Source organism: Pelobates fuscus, chromosome 1, assembly GCF_036172605.1.
Source record: "Pelobates fuscus isolate aPelFus1 chromosome 1, aPelFus1.pri, whole genome shotgun sequence".
In the NCBI taxonomy this organism is placed as follows: domain Eukaryota; kingdom Metazoa; phylum Chordata; class Amphibia; order Anura; family Pelobatidae; genus Pelobates; species Pelobates fuscus.
In genome coordinates, this window is record NC_086317.1 from 388,459,888 (window position 1) to 388,481,312 (window position 21,425).

The window sequence follows — 21,425 nt, forward strand, 5'->3', positions numbered from 1 at the left end:
AGGGAATGATTATACTCACCATAACAAATAAAATAAGCTGTAGTTGTTCTGGTGACTATAGTGTCCCTTTAATTCGGAAGAAAAAATGCTCTAGAAAGAAATTTACAGTAAGATGATTTGAGTAACAACTTTTTTATATAGTTTCCTTATTTTTTTAATTTCATATTCTTTTAGTAATATTAATATTACTAGCATTTATTAAGTGCTGACAGCGATGTACAATCAGGAAAATAGGCAGTACATTATAGACAAACAAATACAAAAGGAATAGAGGACCCTGCCCATGAATTTAGATCTAGTATTAACAGCCTTGTTTTAAAAAGTACTAAATTAAATGGCATGTTTTGGCTATGAAGGGAACTTGAGACCAGAGGTTTAAAGGTAATGGGTAGATAACCTTACAGCACTTGCACAGACTGCTAAGATGTGATGTAGTAGGCCATAATGAGTGTGCACTGTTAATCCGGCTGCTTTTCCATGTTTAGCTACCTGGCATATCGAAACTTCATGATTGACACCTACCGACTCAACCCTCAGGAATACCTCACTTCTACAGCATGTCGTCGTAACTTGGCAGGAGATGTCTGTGCTATCATGAGGTGCGGGGAACATGGGAACTTCAACTCAAAGGACTAAAAGGCAATGACCAAAATGGGCCAAGGCAGAGATGCTATGTGGAAATATTGGCTAGCTTTGGGGAAAGGCCATGCATGTGGATAAGTGAGAGCTGTATAATATTTATGTAAAGAGCAGAGTATGGTTTCCCAGCTGTTGTGTTCTGCTTGCTGCAGGGTACATGCCTTCCTGGAACAATGGGGTCTCATTAACTACCAAGTGGATGCTGAGAGTCGTCCAACCCCTATGGGGCCGCCTCCTACATCACATTTCCATGTGTTAGCTGATACTCCTTCAGGACTGGTTCCATTGCAGCCCAAAACACCACAGGTAGGCTGGTTTTGAAATTGTCTCTTTCTCTTTCTTTTTTTTTCACTTTGATTTATTTTGCACTTCATTTTCAGCTTTATCACTTTTAAAACATGACTTGTCACTGCCATTGCTACTCTAGTTTGTGGGGTTTTTTTTACAAATGTAATTGTACTGTTTTGTTGGTGTTCCATAATAACTTTCACCCTTTCAACCTTTGTTTTATTTGTTTTTGTCTGTTTTGTGGCATATTTTGTCTAGAATCTTTTTTTTTTTTTTTCCTTTATCCACATCAAATCCTCTTTATTTTGTTTCCCTTGACCTGAATTAAGTATTTCCTGTTCTTTCCCAATAGACATCTGCTTCCCAACAAATGCTGAATTTTCCTGATAAAGGTAAAGAAAAACCCAGTGACCTTCAAAATTTTGGCTTACGAACAGATATGTACAGCAAGAAAAACACAACATCCAAGGTATATTCTTGTAACCTTTTTGTAATGTTATGTGTTTAGTGTCCTTTTTTTTTTGCCAATGTTGATGTGTGAGAATATTACTGGCATAGGGCACACTTTCATACTTAGTCACTTACTTGTGAATTATCAGAAATATATTGTGAATTCAAAGTGAATTTCAAATTGTAGACCAAAATACATTAATTGAAAGCATGGCATATTCAGCTTTTTTTTTAGCCTATAATTGAAAATTTGCTGTGATTTCACTATGGCATGACAACACTTCACACTTTAGTGAACAACTATGTCTGCAGGCTGCTTTGACACTTCTACAGTCTGTTTTATCTTTGTGTTTTAGGGGGGTATCTATTTCATGTTGTTTCAAAATGTTAGATGGTCAGGTCTTTGTGACATGATAGCAGATTTCTGCCATCTGCAAAGTTAAATGAAGGGAATACAGGAGGAGTCTAATAATTTCTGGTAGCTGTGTCTTGTTAAATCTAATTTATTTCGGTAAATAATGTTATGTTAAAAAATAAAATCATGACATAGCCACATTCTTAAACAGTGTGGTAACAGGTGATTGTAAATATATGGTTTCAGTTTCACAAAGTGTGTATTTATAATAGAATTAATCAGTAAACCGCCTTTTTTATTGAAAGGCCACATTTTTATTCATACACTAATTCTCCTTTATTATATTGCCCCATTGTGTGTTAACTTCTATATTCTCTACACAAATCTTGGCACTTTTCCCATCTAACGGTATGCCAGTATACCAATCAATGTCATGTTATGTGACATGTTTTATAATTCCATATTTCTCTCATAGAGTAAAGCTGCTGCTAGTGCCACCCGTGAATGGACAGAACAGGAGACACTATTGCTGCTTGAGGTAAGTGTTTGGATATAAATCACTGCTTTCCATAGATAATGTATACTGTATATCTGTGTTTATGAACACTGAATGGTTTGTTATTGCCTCACACCTTCTCAGGCACTAGAAATGTACAAAGATGACTGGAATAAGGTGTCTGAACACGTAGGCAGCCGCACACAGGACGAGTGCATCCTTCATTTCTTGCGATTGCCAATTGAGGACCCCTATCTGGAGGACTCTGAGGCCTCACTTGGACCTCTGGCCTATCAGCCCATACCCTTCAGCCAGTCAGGCAACCCTGTGATGAGCACTGTAGCCTTCCTTGCGTCTGTGGTAGACCCCCGTGTAGCATCTGCTGCAGCCAAATCAGCTTTAGGTATATTATCTCTCTCTCTCTCTCTTTTTTTCATGTTTGTAAAAAAAAAAACAACAACAACAAAACTCACATTACCCTGTGTTCAGCAGAAAATGGTTTTGACTTTTTTTTAGTTTCTCATTAACAATCTGTGCATACCAAAAATAACTATCCTCCTGTGTATGTGTTTAAGAAATAACTTGGGTTACATTGGAGTGTGACATTCTCATAAATTAATATTTTAGAGTTTTTGTACTGCCTTTTGTAGATGAATTTTCTAAGATGAAGGAGGAAGTTCCTACAGCACTGGTGGAAGCTCACGTGCGGAAGGTGGAGGATGCAGCTAAAATAACTGGCAAACCCGACCCCAGCTATGGACTGGAGAGCAGTGGCATCGCTGGAACTACATTTGAAGATAATGAGAAGATAGGTGAGCTGCAGTATGGAAACACAGCTACTAAACTATTAATCAAAATATCACTTTCGGTCTTGCTTTCTCATGGGTGGGTTAGCTAATTTAATAATCCCAAGATTAAGCAATGTGCGAGCCAAATGTGTTCTTCTTACTCTTTTTTTTTTTTCTCCTCTTATTTTTTTGTAATTGGATTTCAGTTTAGCTGATCTTCCTTCATGGAGATGGAGTGCAACTCTACCAAAGGATGAGCGGTTCCATCTGTTAGTTTGCACTTAGTATTTTATACATGATTTGTTAGTCTTTGCTGTTTAAAGCACTAGGTTGCCATGAACGCAAACTATCATGGATTGATTGTATGTACTTCCAGCATTTAATGAAAATGTACGATTTTCGTAATGATTACAAAGTTAGTAGCCATAGAGCTTAATCATGGCACTTCAGATACTTTTTTTACTATTTTTCCCATAATCTTTCAAAGGTGGCTTTGTGTAAGAAACATCTGGGGTGCTAAGGTTAATAAATATATTGACATAGTTTACATGTAAGTAATGATTGTTTCTATGTATTTATTGATACCCTCTACAGATTGTCCCAAAAGGAACACCCATGAACCCCATGGTAGGGAATACTCAAGCTGTTTCCTCTATTATACCCAAGACACCTTACATCTTTTCCAAAGGAATCTGTTAGGCGAAAAACATGTATTTCAACAGCCCTTCAGCTCGAGAATGGAAGTTCAATAGAGATAAGGCCTTATTAAAAAAATTAAAATGTCTGATAAATTCTCATATTTTGCTAAAGGGTAAGATCATTTATGTCAAGTCTCACAATATGAGCAGGCCATGTGTGCCTTTTTTAATGAGCAGTTTATAGTAGTTGGTAAAAGAAAACAAAAAAAACAATATCCGTGAGAGCCCTGTTTGTAGTCTTTATCACCAGTTTTTGTCAATGCTTTGGAAATCAAAAGTGATTGAAGTAGGATTAAGAAATTACAAAACAAATTGTGTTGTTAGATCCCCAGAGTGTTTATTCACATAGTGTACTAGTTTTCTAGCATCTTTGCAAATGTAGGTGTGCATGATTGTCCCAGTGGTTAATCAATGGACGGATGAACAGTAAAGCTACGATGCAGATAGTACATATCACTCCCTGTTTCCTTGTCAGATATTTATAACAACATTCAATGTACCCTCTTCTAGAGGAAAGCAGTACAGAAGAGCCACCATCAGAAACACAGAGCACAGAAGACAAGAAAGAACCCAAGGTACATTTTTTCTTTTAAATATTTTTTTTTTTTTTATTGAGAGTGTAAAATAGAACTGCAAAACATACATTGGATATCAATGAGTAGTGTCAAGTATTATTGAAATAGGCATTCGAGAATTGCAAAGTACATAAAATTACATTCTCTTTTTTTCTGTGACATTATACCAAAAAATATCTAAACTAAACAGAAACATGCCTGCCAGTTCCCACATCCCCATCCCTCCCCCACTACCTAACCAATAAAATATTACTGGTAATGGTAAAAGAAAAAGCCTAAGCATTTCATGGCATTGTTCAAGGTCAGATTTGATCTTAGATGTATGATCCCATGAACTTACATTGGAGCTATAACAATGATAACAAGGTTAATTGATATATTGTTAAGTAGGCAGAGTAGGGAGATGTGGAGATAATAGGGAGAAATTACTCCACTGTCAGCCACGTCCCCTCCCCCACATTCAATTGTAGTGACGTCAATAATGTCAGATAGTATGGAGATCGGACATAAATACAACTGGTAGGAGGGATAGAGCAGGTCCACAATGGCAGAGCTAGTCGGGCCCCAAGGTACATTTTGCGACAGTGACCCAGGATTTGGCATTGCTTTTCTAGGAAACATTCTTATGCTTTCTAGATTGTATAGATTGTATACATGTTGCTCCCAGGCATCCTTGTTATCTGTACCTTCCCATAGTAAGTTACTACTTCTGCAAGTGGTTACCATGCTTTTATTGTCCTGTTTACTAGGAGGCACATCTTCCAAAACAAAAGAGAAGGGAAAATACATAGATTCCTCTTGCTCTTAAGTTACTGTCTGGTTTTACCTAGGTTTGCATATTTGGTACTCTGGCTGTTGTGAACTATGTTTTCTGTGATACTCATCACAGTCCATAACATCTGGAGAGCAGAAGTTTGCTAATTCTGATTTATAGTAAATCCGTAGAGCATCTTGGAGTTTTAGCCTAAAACATCACTACTGTAAATTGAGAAATGCACACTGTTGCTTAATGTTTCAGGACTCTCCAGGTGAAGCCATCCCTGACGATGAGGGGAAGGAACGGACAAGTGAGGTATCAAAGAAGGATGATGAGAAAAGCAAAGATAACGATACAGACAAAGAATCCGAAAAAAGTGATGTTGATATGGGTAGGTTAGCAATTTACATTAAACTTATTTACATTAAACTTATTTTTTAATTTACATTAAACTTATTTAAATTGTCATAAATTAACCCCTTAAGGACAGAAGCAATTGTCCAACTTCTGAACCATAACAAAACCTGGAAATGTTTGTTCCACTGTAATTTAACCCCTTAAGGACACATGACATGTGTGACATGTCATGATTCCCTTTTATTCCAGAAGTTTGGTCCTTAAGGGGTTAAAGGGTTCTCTTTACATGTACCCATACATATTATATACAGGGAGTGCAGAATTATTAGGCAAATGAGTATTTTGACCACATCATCCTCTTTATGCATGTTGTCTTACTCCAAGCTGTATAGGCTCGAAAGCCTACTACCAATTAAGCATATTAGGTGATGTGCATCTCTGTAATGAGAAGGGGTGTGTGGTCTAATGACATCAACACCCTATATCAGGTGTGCATAATTATTAGGCAACTTCCTTTCCTTTGGCAAAATGGGTCAAAAGAAGGACTTGGCAGGCTCAGAAAAGTAAAAAATAGTGAGATATCTTGCAGAGGGATGCAGCACTCTTAAAATTGCAAAGCTTCTGAAGCATGATCATCGAACAATCAAGCGTTTCATTCAAAATAGTCAACAGGGTCGCAAGAAGCGTGTGGAAAAACCAAGGCGCAAAATAACTGCCCATGAACTGAGAAAAGTCAAGCGTGCAGCTGCCAAGATGCCACTTGCCACCTGTTTGGCCATATTTCAGAGCTGCAACATCACTGACGTGCCCAAAAGCACAAGGTGTCCAATACTCAGAGACATGGCCAAGGTAAGAAAGGCTGAAAGACGACCACCACTGAACAAGACACACAAGCTGAAACGTCAAGACTGGGCCAAGAAATATCTCAAGACTGATTTTTCTAAGGTTTTATGGACTGATGAAATGAGAGTGAGTCTTGATGGGCCAGATGGATGGGCCCGTGGCTGGATTGGTAAAGGGCAGAGAGCTCCAGTCCGACTCAGACGCCAGCAAGGTGTGGAGGTGGAGTACTGGTTTGGGCTGGTATCATCAAAGATGAGCTTGTGGGGCCTTTTCGGGTTGAGGATGGAGTCAAGCTCAACTCCCAGTCCTACTGCCAGTTTCTGGAAGACACCTTCTTCAAGCAGTGGTACAGGAAGAAGTCTGCATCCTTCAAGAAGGATGATTTTCAAACATGATTTTCATGCAGGACAATGCTCCATCACACGCGTCCAAGTACTCCACAGCGTGGCTGGCAAGAAAGTGTATAAAAGAAGAAAATCTAATGACATGGCCTCCTTGTTCACCTGATCTGAACCCCATTGAGAACCTGTGGTCCATAATCAAATGTGAGATTTACAAGGAGGGAAAACAGTACACCTCTCTGAACAGTGTCTGGGAGGCTGTGGTTGCTTCTGCACGCAATGTTGATGGTGAACAGATCAAAACACTGACAGAATCCATGGATGGCAGGCTTTTGAGTGTCCTTGCAAAGAAAGGTGGCTATATTGGTCACTGATTTATTTTTGTTTTGTTTTTGAATGTCAGAAATTTTATATTTGTGAATGTTGAGATGTTATATTGGTTTCACTGGTAAAAATAAATAATTGAAATGGGTATATATTTGTTTTTTGTTAAGTTGCCTAATAATTATGCACAGTAATAGTCACCTGCACACACAGATATCCCCCTAAAATAGCTAAAACTAAAAACTACTTCCAAAAATATTCAGCTTTGATATTAATTAGTTTTTTGGGTTCATTGGGAACATGGTTGTTGTTCAATAATACAATTAATCCTCAAAAATACAACTTGCCTAATAATTCTGCACTCCCTGTATTGGGGGTTTTGCAGTCGTTGTTTTTAACCCCCTTAAGGACAAGTTTGACTTGTTTGTGTTTCACTTAAGGACCAAAGCAATGTTTGCTCTGTTTGTGTTCAACTGCAATTTCAATCTTTCACATTTAAAGCACCAACATATATTGTATACCATTTCTTAAAGAACAAAAAGACTTTGATTTCAGTTTATTTTGTTAATTATAGGTCACAAAATACAAGGAGTAAATTAAAATTTCAATGTGGAGTGGTTTTAGAATTTTGTATGTCTAATAGCCATCACAAAAAACAAAATTGCCACACCAAAGTCTATCTTTTTATAAAGTAGACATCATAATACCTAAAGGTATTCGGACACTTATTATGTAGCCATGTCAATGCGAATCTCTGCTAAATATTGTAGTAAAATGTAGTTTTTTTTTCTTCACATTTTTAACGTACACACCCAGAGGCGTAACTAGAAACCACAGGGCCCCAGTGCAAAAATTTACCTGCCCCCCCCCCCCCCCAAACGTCTACCCCCAGCGTTCATGCATACATATAGATACATACATACATACATACAAACATACACACAGACATACACACATACAGAGAAACATTCATTCTGACACACACACACATACAGGCACACATACATACAAACACATTCATTTACAAAATGTTTAAGTCACATTCCTTTTTAGGGTGACTTTCCCTGCTGTCCAGTGGCTAAGTCTGATGGGGTCCACTCTGAGTGCCTCCTCCCACGCGGCTCCCGGTGGTTGCTGGGAGGAGTGACCGGGGCAGTCACTTCCTCGCAGCGTCCGACTTCATCACAGGGGACCCGGTTGCACTGTTAAAGCGCAACGCTGACCGGGCCACCTGGAAATTAATTTACATCGGGTAGCCATAACAGTATGGTCCACCCGATGGACCCCTTAATCCGACCCTGGCAGTTACACCGTGCGGGCTGGGGCTGTAACACATAAAGGTGGGTACCCGGTTGCAGGCGTCTGCAGGACAGCCAGGCCCCTGGAGTGGCGGGCCCGGTTGCAGCTGAGACCGCGGTAGTTCCGCCACTGTATATACCTATAATTAAGGCTTTTTTTCATAATTATTTTGTAAACCTGATGTGCTACTACTACAAAACTCCATATTGTGTTCCTCTGCATCTTCGGAGTACAATACCTCCATTATTTGGCCACACGGGCGCATTAGCTTTCCAATGTTTTCTATGGGAAAGCATTGGATTGGCTGAGATTGTCAATTCTGATTTTCTCAGCAAAGGAGGCAGATTGCAGACAATCTATTCAGACACTGAGAACCTCCCAAACACCAGATTCAGTGAGAGAATCACTGTAGCTGAGATTGATTGCCAGCTGCTGTGTTCTCTATGGATTTATAGGGCTCTATGCAGCTTATATAAAAATTCTGGGTCCACTAAAAATGGCCACAGCTCACAGAATTTTAATCCTGCTTACACTACTATTTAAATCCCCATTGAAAGAACTGTGTGCTGAACTCACTCTTATGCAGCACACCTGTCAGTCTTGGGCCTCTAAAAATGGCCTCAGCTGACAGAGAGGAGCCCTAGATATCTATTGTTAGCTGGGTTTACTAGTCTGAGCAGGGATTTTACCATGTTCACACTGCATTATAACAATGGAGATTTAAATTCCTGATTGCGGTTTACTTTGAGCTCTGCAAACAGTGCATAGGTCAGTCTAGGGCCACTCATTCTGGCCCCAGGTGAAAGAGAGGACCCCCGGGTATCAAGATAAATGAGGTTCCTTGGTACCAGCAGAATTTTAACCCCTACTGATATTTTTACTGCATGATGGTCTATGCCATTACTGGGCATTAAAGCCCTGCCCTGCGTGACGGCATAGACTGACATGTGGTCTTTAAGTGGTTAAGGACAAAAAGAGCTTTCTAATATCCTAAATGTATGAATAAAATAAAAAGGGAAAAAGCCCTGCATACAGCCCATCAGTCAGTCTGGGGTCACTAAATATGCAAATGTATGTGTCTTCTTTTGCAGTGCACATAGTCCAGCTATGAATGAATAGAGCTTTTTAGCCTATTAACTCCCAGTCTGAACTGGATAATTGGTGAAGGTTTAAATTTGTATATGTTAAAATTTCTGTTGCATCATCAGCACATACCAGATAGACTACTTGTCTTCTTCCGCTAATAGTGGTATGTAGAGCTCGGTAGTTGATATGTTTTTAAAGAAAAGTTGACCAAAATTCTGTCCACGATTCTGTTACTAGGTTAGTGGAATTTGTGACAACTACATTGGATATTAAAATATGCAAATTACAGACAGCCCAAAACTGTACTTATTACTAGGCTTGATGTTTATCCTTATCTAACTACAGGTTGGTAAGTGAGTTTGTAAAGTGGCAGACCCAAGGACTACTGTATTCCCATGGGCTTCTCCTGATGCACTAATTAACTTGCTTACTAGTATAAAGAGACCTATCAGCAGTCTTGTATACAAAAGGCAAAAAAAGACACAATCCAATATATATATATATATGTGTGTGTGTGTGCATAAAATGTATTTGCAATATCCCTTATCAGTGTCTTCTAATGAGTTACGTGTAAGACTTGTTTCTTGCATATATTTATAAACTCTATTTTGTTAACACACAGAAGATATACTAATCATGTTTTAGTACTACCCCTGATTCACATTTCAGACATTTGCCTACAACAGGTCTTTGCACATGACTCCTTATGTATTATATTACAGGTGATGGTGAAAAGGTCCAGGATAATAAAGAAGCATCTGAGGAGACTGATAAGGAAGAAATTGATGGGAAGAATAAGGTGGAAAGAGATATCGGAGAGGGCAATTTGTCTACGGCTGCTGCTGCCGCCTTGGCTGCTGCAGCAGTTAAAGCAAAGGTGAAAAAGTTTCTCTCTATATTTTGCTGAATAGTTCTCATATATCTCATTAACCTCTAATATATTTTGAGTATAAAAATGTACTTTATATGTATGTGAGGCTGTGTTGTATTTCTTCATACTTTGCGTCTTCTGTGAAATATAGGCCCATTGCAATAGCAAGTAGTATGATAAAAGTAGTGTAATATTGGATCTAGCGTTGCTGAGGTCAATCAGAAAATACTGTCACTTTTTATTGTTCGAATGTAAATAAATGAATAAAGTAACCAACATCATTGATCTGTATCTATAGTTCTTGTTATTACTTAAGTTGTTGTATGTTCCTCTTTAGCATCTTGCTGCAGTGGAGGAGCGCAAGATAAAGTCCCTCGTAGCTCTTCTGGTGGAAACTCAGATGAAGAAGTTAGAAATCAAACTTAGACACTTTGAAGAGTTGGAAACCATCATGGACAGAGAGAGGGAGGCGGTGAGTGTGTGTTGTAAAATGTGTTGAAGTATACCTGTAAGGTACCTGTAATGCTAATGTGGTCGCTTTTTTTTTTTTTTTTTTTTTTATAGTTGGAGTACCAGCGGCAGCAGCTTTTGGCTGATCGGCAGAACTTCCACATGGAGCAGATGAAATACGCAGAGTTGAGAGCCCGTCAACAACATTTCCAACACATTCAAAATCAACACCAGCAGCAGCACCAGACTCCTCCAGGAAGTCAACCTGTACCACCCGCTGCTCATTCCATCCCAGTGCCACAGCAGTCTCTGACACCAGCTCCAGTAAGTGCCACCAGCAGTACGGAGTCACTTGGTCAACCCACGCCACCCTCTGCACAGCCACCAGTAAACAGTCAACAACAGGGAGCAACACAGCCAAGCCCGGCACATGGTGAGTCATTTGCAAACCGTAAATGGGTAAAAGAGTAAAGGGTAGAATAATTAGAAGACAGGCATTTCTATTTGAGTCAAAGAAAGATTCATACATATAGAATGGTTTACATTTTATCTACAACTAACCTTTCGTCACTTGTGTATGTCTTGTGTATATTATGCATTGTTACTGAAAATTCCAAATGTGTTTTCAAATAATTTGTTGATTAAATATTTTAATCATTAGATTTTCCCGTGCCAAGGAAAGCTATTTGAAGACTTCTTGGCCAATGTTTATTTCTGCTTTGGAAGTCTTTGGTCACTGATGACTGTTCTTCTCTTGTACAATTCTTTCTTCTGCCAAGATTTTGTCCTTCAGCTAATGAACATTTAATTATTTATTCCACTTCTATAAATGATGCATGCATTAATCTGTGAGCCATGCATACATGTAATACAATCAGCTTCTCAGCTTCATCTATCTGGAAAATGCAACAAACGAAGTCTAGAAGAAAGGCAGTGGCGTGGAACACTGTAAACAAACCTGACTGCTTAGAATTCACTGTTATCTGGAATGGTTGTTATCATTGATTCTATTGTTAATTTAATGTTACTTTACATTACTTTGTAGGAACACGTCAAGCAACATAACCACTACAGCTGTAGTGATTATGGTACCAGGAGAGCCCTGGTGCCTTCAATGTAAGTAGTCAGACTGTTTTGCTAATGGTTTGCCAACTTACCAGCAGTCCGGACCATCCAGTGCCAGTCCCCTCCTTTATGGGGATGTGGGGTGTCATGTCACCATCACAACTACAGTGTGCTGTAGTGGTTATAGTGCTCGGAGTGTATTTCTAATGCTGTAGTGTTACTTTACCTAACGTATTAGGTTTCACGCCCCCACTGTCCCAACATGCAAAGGGTTAAAAACCCTATTTTTACTCACCTTAATTTCAGCGCTGAGGCTACCTTGGCACTGGCTTGGTCTCCTCCTCCTATGACATCCCATCCTACTGGGACCTAATTTGCCGTGCTTGCCACTTGCACATTAAAACTTCCCCACACTTTGCGAGATGTACAGCGATACTTAAGATCGCTTTATCAGGACTGGAAATTATGGGCAACACCATATTGGACGAGCATGGACATTGGAATGTGACACACATGCATAGTGCGTCGTCACGAAAGAGGTTATCATGGACTACCATTAACATTACATAGTTGCACACCATCATACCGTATTTCCGTTCTGTATTGTTGCTTTTATGTATGATATGTATCTGCTGTCTTGCAATGAAAAATAAAGAATATAAAAAAAAAAAAAAACTTCCCCATAGGAGGGGGGCGGAGCCAGCACCCGAGCTCACCGACCGCACTGTTCAATAGCTCCGTGCGGGACATCGGAATTAACCCACCCGGTGCCGCAATCCGCGATCACACCGGGCTCTTAAGCCGACACACGACAACCCCACACTATGGGGAAAAAGAGCAGAAAGCCGATCCGGGCATGGGATCCGGAGATATCGGAGCTTTTCTCCGCGCGGCCTCGCGGCCTGCAAGTTCCAAAATGGCGCCTGAAACTTATACCACACAATCCTCGGACGAGGACAGCTACTATGCAGAGCCTGCAATACCTAACAGAGCACTACAGGTACCTCAGGAACCCATGGACATGGGGGACGCTGCACCAGCCACTAAGGCGGATATTAAAGCCTTGGTGAAGGACATTCAGGCCATGTTCCAAGCGGACATGGCACTGGTGCGAGCAGAGGTGACTACACTCACCAACAAAGTGGCACAAGTGGAGGTAGGCCTGGGGGACACCAAGCTAGCGCAAAGCGCCACGGACGCAGCACTGTGCTCCCTTCGCAAGCAATATGCGGACCAACAAATCCAACTGGCTAACATGGAAGACCGGAATAGGGCAAGGAACCTAAGGGTCCGAGGAGTACCGGAGACAATCACCGGCTCTGAATTGCCGCACTATTGCCGGCGACTTACGGCCACGCTATTGACACCGCGACAGGCAAAATTGGTCACGATAGACTCTTGCTACAGACTCACCAGAGCAGCCTCCACGCCACGCGAAGGAGCCAGCGACGTATTGATCAAGTTTGTGCGGGACTCTGACAGAGGACTGCTCATGGGGGCTGCGAGGGGCTCCCCCACAGTAGCATTTGAGGGGGCACAACTGGCATTTTACAGGGACTTTTCAAAACACACCATGTTGTGGCGGAAATCCCTCCGTCCAGCCACACAGGTGCTCCAGGAACACGCCATCCCCTACAAGTGGGGCCCACATCGTCCCCAGGCAGAAAACATAAGCTCTCACACGCATCCGACATACCGGCCTTCCTGCAGGCACTTGGCCTCCCAGCACTAACGACACAAGCGACAACTCGTCCATCGTGGACTGTGGCGGAGATCACTCCCTTCGTCCCAAGAGGAGAGGTTCAGAGGTCCACTGCCCCACCGACCTGACAAGACAGCAGCTGAACAGGACTTACAAACCTTTCATCTGTTGCAGCCAACAGGAGAGACACTTGACCCGTTATAAGTCTATTTTCTCCTATGCAGTTCATATTGTTTCCTTTTCTACTTTATGCATATGTTAGTTTATAAATTGCACTCTTCCCATGTCCCCACAACAATGGCTCCATAAGCAACCGAATACTCCTATATGCTACTCCTATATGCTAAGCCACCCCTCCCCGCCACATGCCCATAGAGTGCGCAAATTAGCTTATAAACCAACCGTCAACTCACTGCAGCACTCACAGCTTGTAACCTGGATAGCCATGCCTGGCTATGACACACATTCCTGACTTAGGTCCCACGCGCAACACACCCAAACCTAGAGGTGCCTTAGCTCTCGCAGAGAGATATACCCCGACACCAAGCATACAGGCGCTTAAAGCTAGACGGATGCAACCTCCCTTGCCATACTAGTGTCAAAGCGCTATAGATAGGGCGATAAAGGGTTACCTAGGCCCAAAAAATGTAAAACCGGGTAGTCCCCACCCATGTGTCACAATTGTTACAGAGCGATATGGTTTGTTATGAAATTACGAGTATAACACGTGGTATTGTTTTATTGTGCTGTACCCACAAAAATAAAGAATATAAAAAAAAAAAAAACTTCCCCATAGGAAAGCATTGAATTAGCTCTTTCCCATAGGGAATTTAAAGATATTAGACGTCCTCAGGCAAAGCGTGAGGATGTCCTACATTGCTTCACAGAGCAAAACGCAGTTAGCGAATGTTTTACATTGTAGGGTTAAATAGACAGGAGCACTGCACTCAAAACACTTCAGTGAGAAGAAGTGGTCTGGGTGCCTATAGTGTCTCTTTAATTACATTTAGTTGAACTAGCGTTTTCTTTCAGCAGCAAAAAAGTAGTTTTTATACTAGTTCCATATATATATATATTTATTGTACTAGTAGTTTTAATAGATTTTAATTTCACCCCAAGAGGCATATTTGTATATATTTACAACTAGGTACTGATCTAGATGATGCATCATGTTTACATTGGTATGTAGTGTCTGTAGAAGAATATGTTACCTAACATTGCATCAGTGGGTTTTGAAATTCACGCTAGTATTAAACAATCTCCTAATTCTTGAGAAATTACGTTTTCTTTTATAAAATATGCTGTTAGGATAGCATGAAGTGTTTTTTTTTTTTTTTATGCATTTGTCTCACTTTCTTTCCTGTAGGTTCAAGTACATATTCAGGACAAATGCCTCCTAACCCACTGATCCCATCAGCAGTATCAGTTCCTGCCCAGCCACCGGTGCCCGGTAATCCTCACCCCAGCATGCCTCAGCCTGTTCCATTTAATTTGGGTAGTGACTTAGTTGACTCCATTCATCAAAACCCGCAAACTAACCCCTTTACCGCTCACCAACCTATGCATGGAACATTCCCCCCTGCAGCATGTCGGGTCAGTGGGCCTCCTCCACCCCCTCATAACCCTGCCATTGCTGTGTCCTCAACGCCTCCTAACTTGCCGTCCTCCCTGAGTTCAGCTGCCACTCACAGCCCTGCCATCGTAGCCGCAATGCAGGGAGGGGCTGCCATCACCACCAGTCCAGTGCCAGGTGAGCTCATCACAAGGTGAAGGGGACGGGTCAATGGTTTAACAAGGGAATGCATGAACAGGCATAAATTATATTCTGTATATGGTAAAGACTGCGTGCTTTTTCACTGTGATGGTTATTTAAAAATGTAAGACATTTAGTTTACATTATAGTTTGTAACGCCCCTAAAAAATTATTATTTTTTTAAATGCTATGTGCACCACAGGCCTAGAGAGATTTCTGTAACTGCAAATGTTGTGGTTCAGAGGATACTTCTGTCTTACATGTTCTTGAACCAGTGATGCAGAATTTTTTATACTTGAAGTTATTTAAAGCAATCTTGTCATTTTTTTTTTGTTTGTTTAGTTTTTTTTGTTAACGATTACACCACCACGTCCGTTGTCTCTTGCCTCTATTTGTTTATTTTTTTGTGTGCTGGATCTTCATATCTGGGCACAGCCATTTTGTTCTGCCAAAGTTGTCTACTGTTTGCCCTTTTATATTTTTTTTACTTTACTGATAGCTTGAGGATATATTTGATTGGCAACTGAGAAAGAACCTTAAACTCCTCCTGTTGTACATAAGGACAGGTAGTCCCTTTTTCCCCTATGTGTTTTATGAAAAAAGAGATTCCAACACAGGAGCTGTACAGAAGCAAATTAGGTGTAAAGTGTTTGGTGTCAGCCACTTTAACACTGTAAATGCAGGCTTTCCTTCAGAATTGTTACTACTTTACATCAGTTCCTGTTTCATTGTTGTAGGATGATGTGCTCTACCCAACACATTTGTGCCAGCCTTACACAGTTGCTGGGATTGGTGGACTTTGTAACAAATTTGACAGCTCCAGTGCATTGATAATGCTGATTGTTTATTGTAACTAGAAACTAGTAAAGAATGATCCATGCCATTTCTTAAATAAAGTAGCACACACACAACAACAACAAGAGACCAGCATTATCAGCTATATTTATACACTTAAATCAATTAAATTCACTAATAAAAAAAAAAAAACTAACAATCTGAAGCGGCTTAATTGGAAAGATTCTCCCCACTTTCACAAATTTGCTGTTTTGGTCTGACATTTTCCAATGTTGCTGTGTTTTTACTTTTTAGCGAATAAACCTGCATAGTACATTTCTAATCAAAGCACATCAGCCCATAAATTAATTATTTTTGCCTATCGGTGGTTGTCACCTTTTGTAATTTCAATATAAAAAAGGTTTCAAAATAAACGGTTAAAGTACAATTAATTAGCATATAGAAACCACCCTTGGTCGTAGTGAGAATAGATTAGTAGCCTTGATTTATGAAATAAAAAAATGTTATAGCAGTTTAGGAGCTATCTTTATAATCTGGGACAGTTAAATGTTTATATTCAAACAATTGTTTAAATTCTGGTTATTAACATAACAGAGTTGCTGTAATCCAGATGCTTAAACAAAGGATATGTCTGGCTTTTTCTATTCTGTCACATGGGGGAGCTATAAGCACGAACTTTGCCTCCCTTGTAACTATCATCCCTTTCTCCAGCCCCTCTCCTCCCCCCTATCCTTCCTTCAAAGTCTTTCCTTCTGTCTCCTATTATTACCGTGTTTGGTTGGTTTCTGGCTGAAACGATTTGGAGTCAACATATAAACATGCGCTGTTTCCTTGTATGCACTGCCTCCTCTTCCTCCCCTCTGCTCTCACAGACATTTCTCATTTTTTCTATCCAAAAAAATCAAGGAAATTATTGCAAGTGCTACATTTGCACTGATTAGTAACTTTAAGTAGGAAATCACTTGGCAGTCATTAAAAAACATTGCACATATATGATGGAAAAACAAATATACTGAGTATAGAGCAAAGGATTCAATCTATGTATAGTATTCCTGGAATACAGATCCAACGATGGCTTGTTTGCAGACATGCTCTTATTTGGTGGTAAATGCAAGCCTTTCCCTGCTCTACTTTGGCATTCTGATAATCCTCGCCTTGACAGAATTAACATTGATGGAACCACCACAATGTGTACCTGAGACTCGGCAGGTGTGCACCCCACTACTACACTGTGCTGGTGTGGTACTTATTTTGGAAAACTGGTGAAATATTAAATCTCACAATGGTCCATTGAAAATAGAACATTAAAAAAGGTGTCAGATAATGAGAAATCAACTCATAGTGTACATAACCTTGCTTTTGTTGAATCCGTGAAGAGAATATCACAATTTGGGATGGTTCCATTTCCATTTCCCTCTCTTCATAATTAATAAATATATGATTTTCTAAACTCCATGATGGCTTAATTGGTTGAAAGGATGAATCTTTGTTTGTTAATGCAACAGTGGAAGTGGAAAAGCTGTAAATCGCAAATCTATATAGAAAACACAGGAGAAATATCATAGAGCGTACTGTTGTGCTCTAGTGACAACCAAGTTAGAAGACTACAAAGAACTTGGGAGTCCAACTGGCTGTTTTTGAAGCTCGTTTGAGTAGGGTCTTAATCAACCTATTGTTCCTGTAACATTTGGTAATTGTCTCATTTATTGTTAAATTTACCCCTTTTATAATATTGTAAAGCGCTGCAGAATATCTTGGCGCTATAGAAATACCCCCAAAAAATTATATTTGTGCCTTTAGGAGTACACTTTATGACCTTTGTTGTGATTTGTACATACAAGAACTGCAGCTATTATTTTGCACTGACTATCACTGAGGAAGATTGCTACTAATTTTCCACACCGCCATTACAGCTGTTAGAATAACATAGCATATGCTACTTGCCTTTTATAAATAGTTAGTTTGAGAAGATGCTATATTCTTCCTAGCAGATCCAGTAGAGCTGAACTTGGGCTCTGCACAATGTGAGTGGCCGTTTGATGTCCCCATGATTCTTCGTCTGTTATACTGGTTACACTGTCTTTTATTTTTATGCTATGTCATTTTATGAGATTTAAGAAAATCTGTCACAATATTCATTATTTTTACTTATGAATTCCTTTTTTTATTTTTTTTAAGTATGTTTCTTGTTTTCCTTTCATGTTTTGGTTTTGTTTCATACTTTTTTGTGCATACACGATCCTGTAATTTCCTTTCTGTATTATAATTCCCAGCCGTTTTACCAGATCTCTATTGTCCCATTTTCTTTACCAACTTCCTAGATTACTTTACTAACATAATTTTAGTTTAGTAATAGTTTATATTGCACGTGCTAATTTCTAATAAAGGGAAATCTTGCAAAATGAATCATTTATTATTGAGCATCAATTTACACCTTCTGCTTTTCCTCTTTTTTTTTTGTTTTGTTACAGATACTGGAACTCTGCCTCCAGAAAATATTGGAAACTCAGTTACCCCTGCCCAACCATAGTAACAGGATGTTTCAGTATTGGGGTTGGCGAAAGGGGGAAGTGGTTACAGGACTTGTATTCTGCCACTTCTATTTGGCTTCCAACTCCTCGTCTCTGTCCCAGCAACATGCACAAGCTGAGAACATGCCTAATCTCCCCATAGAAGCCAAGATTCTTGTGTATCATGGACACCATTCATTTTCTAGATGTTTTCTGACCTGCACCGTAAGGGTATTTGTTCAGGTGTACATAAGAATATGCTGAATGAGGAAGGTATAAGGGAACAGCGATAGTCCCTTAGTAAATCCAACTTTGCTAACGTGGTCCAGGAATAATACAGCAGTGCGAACGTGGACTGTTTGTGTATCTGCAATAATGTATCCTGTGAGCAAGCGAGCAAGTTGTCACTTGGTAACGATGGACTTGATTCATGAGGATATGTCAGGATTGGTTATGATTTTACTTTTCCTACTATCTTTCTTCAAGAAGATAATTTTCTTCATTACTTGCAATGATTGGTCTACAGAGACTGAGCTTCCCACGACATCTGAAAACAATGTTTCTTCTGAAGGTTTTTTTTATGCTACTGTTCTGTTTAGTTAAAGCCTAACAGCATATCTGCCATATGGCCAGTCACTAGTTCTACACGGATGGATTGGATTGCAGGCCCTGGTGACAACAAAGGTTAAAGGTCATGGGTTGTAAAGTAGGCAGCATATTACATACTTGGTATTTACAAATGTTTGTATTTCATGTGTGTTTTCAAAGTGGAATCCGAATACTTTTTTTCCAGGTTCTTTTTTTCACTTCCATTGCAACTGAAAGTACTTCCCCCCCCCCCCCCCCCCTCCCAAACCGTGCACACCATATTTCCACTGGGATTAACATTACATTCTGGTGTTTTAAATGTGGAAGTATGCACGTGTCCTTTTAGTTACCACATGAGGGGTACAAATGAGTGCGTCACTGTATGAAGATAGAGTACTACATTTTCTTATCAAATGAGCAAATGGGTAGCCTGCGAGAGGAGAGGATGAGAAATTGATATCCCTGCTAAAGGATGGCAATTGGGAATTTGTATTTCACACTGTAGTGCACTATTTGACCCATTAGTGAAATATATATATATTTTTTATTATTTTAACTATATAAGCTTTTTTTTTATGTTTTATTTTGAATCATTGTATTTTAAATATTTTTAGGCAGGGAAGGGAGATCAGAGGTTCAGAGCGCACTTTATAGAAAAGAGGCTGGGTACAATTCTTTTCTGCAAATTCTTTTAAAGGGGAAGTTACATTTATTATGAAGATATAAATATGTGTATATAATATATTTTGCAAGGCTCTTTCTGCAGAATACAATAATTCGGTTTCTTTAACTTACTTATGCTTCATCTGAACATGGTGGTAGCCAAAACAGCTTAGGTTTTCTGCAGCACTTCTTGGTAGACGTGGTGGTGAGCCATTTTTGAAGCAACATTCGTATGTGAAGCTATCAGCAAAAATATTGTAATGGGTTACCATGGCGATAGCTGCACTTATTGTAATGGGCTTCCGTGGTGATAGTTGCACTTTTACAATTTTGCAAGTGCAGCTGCTCTTCATACATGATCCACATTGTTTTAAAGTTATTTTATGCAGACTGAGTACAACCCGTGGATCAATAGTATCAGCCCAGGCTTGAGTGTGTAAGACGGCAAGAATAAAGATCATCGTTCCCATTTAAAAAATATAATACGTATGACTGGTAAACCTTTTTAATATCATTTTTACGAAGAGTCTCTTAAATGATTCATCCAAAATACACAAAGCTGCGCGGCTGCATCCAAATCTTATTTTTGACTGGCAGTTTTCCATTTTTGTTAACCACTGCCATTAAACATATACTATTTTCCCTCTAATTGCTTCTGTTACTCAGTTCCAACATGTAAGTTTTTTTGCAATTGTTCCCAGATATACAGATAGAGTACTCCCACACAGGTAAACGCTAAAAAATGGTCTGAAATCAAGAAAGTGCCACTGTAGCTTTAGATACTTGAATGAGGAATATCCCACCAATAAGTGCTCTTGTTTTGTCAAATGGGAAGAGCCCTACAAAATGTATTTCTCCCAATAATACGTCATGTAAGAATAAAAATGAAATTTCCTTTTAACATTTCGAACCACAGCTTGGAGGGAGGTTTGGTAGTCACATGTCTTCTGTAGGTTTAACCTGTGAGGGGATATCTGAATATGGGAAGGAGAGTTCTTTCCTTTTTGTTATTTGGGTAAAGCCTTTCAACCTTCTTGGGACTCTGACTACAACCCAATTGTGCCGATCCCTGTCTGTTCATGTTATTTGTACCTTTTCCTGTGTCTGTGCATCTTACATTTCCCCAGACATGGGGCATTAAAATCTTGAAATGTATCTGATTCTTTTTGTCGTGGATTTCAAATGCCCACTTTCTCCGAATGGTGTTGTTATAGTGCCAATGAATATGTACAGCATATCACTTTTTTGTAATTTTTTTTTATTTATTGTTTTTTTTCTCTTATGTTTACAGGGTTATTTACTGAACCCAGAACTGTGCAGATGTGACAAGGGAATTACAACTTTTAGAACTAAATATCATAATAGTAGTAATGGAATAGTAGCTGGTTTTGGAGACGTGTTTTACAGTACTGCTATATTAGTTTAACATTTGTAGTTAAGCTATAAATTATCCTGGCTTAGTGAACTAGATATGTTAAGAGTTATTCCAACCAAAACACAGCGGTTTAAGTCAGAGTAACCCTTTCTAAGCTCCTCTCCCACTCCCCGCCCCCTCTCCCCCCCAGAAAATTAAAAAATAAAACATTTAAACCGTACATCAGTTCCAGCGCCAATGCCAAGCATCCACCATGCACCCCAAACTTGCATAGAATTTATATTAGATACTAGGAGGTCTTGTTCTGGGCTGACACCCCACTGATGCTGCCCTAGCTGGAGTTACACATCCGGCAGT

The 21,425-nt window shown here is 39.6% G+C and overlaps 1 protein-coding gene across 3 annotated transcripts in view; it reads left to right on the forward strand.

Moving 5' to 3' along the window:
* The window catches only part of SMARCC2 (SWI/SNF related, matrix associated, actin dependent regulator of chromatin subfamily c member 2), a 61,117-nt gene extending 40,269 nt beyond the window's left edge, over positions 1–20,848 (forward strand). The window contains exons 16-29 of one of the 3 annotated variants that reach the window (XM_063426666.1): positions 486–599; positions 792–945; positions 1,280–1,396; positions 2,208–2,270; positions 2,373–2,631; positions 2,879–3,040; positions 3,611–3,643; positions 4,225–4,289; positions 5,308–5,437; positions 10,019–10,173; positions 10,505–10,639; positions 10,732–11,050; positions 14,751–15,134; positions 18,404–20,848. In XM_063426666.1, the coding sequence (XP_063282736.1) occupies positions 486–599; positions 792–945; positions 1,280–1,396; positions 2,208–2,270; positions 2,373–2,631; positions 2,879–3,040; positions 3,611–3,643; positions 4,225–4,289; positions 5,308–5,437; positions 10,019–10,173; positions 10,505–10,639; positions 10,732–11,050; positions 14,751–15,134; positions 18,404–18,462 (2,149 nt within the window). In that variant the 3' untranslated portion in view covers positions 18,463–20,848. The remainder of the gene's footprint in view (positions 1–485; positions 600–791; positions 946–1,279; positions 1,397–2,207; positions 2,271–2,372; positions 2,632–2,878; positions 3,041–3,610; positions 3,644–4,224; positions 4,290–5,307; positions 5,438–10,018; positions 10,174–10,504; positions 10,640–10,731; positions 11,051–14,750; positions 15,135–18,403) is intronic. The other 2 variants (XM_063426683.1, XM_063426675.1) reach the window with 2 other exon arrangements.
* The last annotated feature ends 577 nt before the right edge of the window (positions 20,849–21,425 follow it).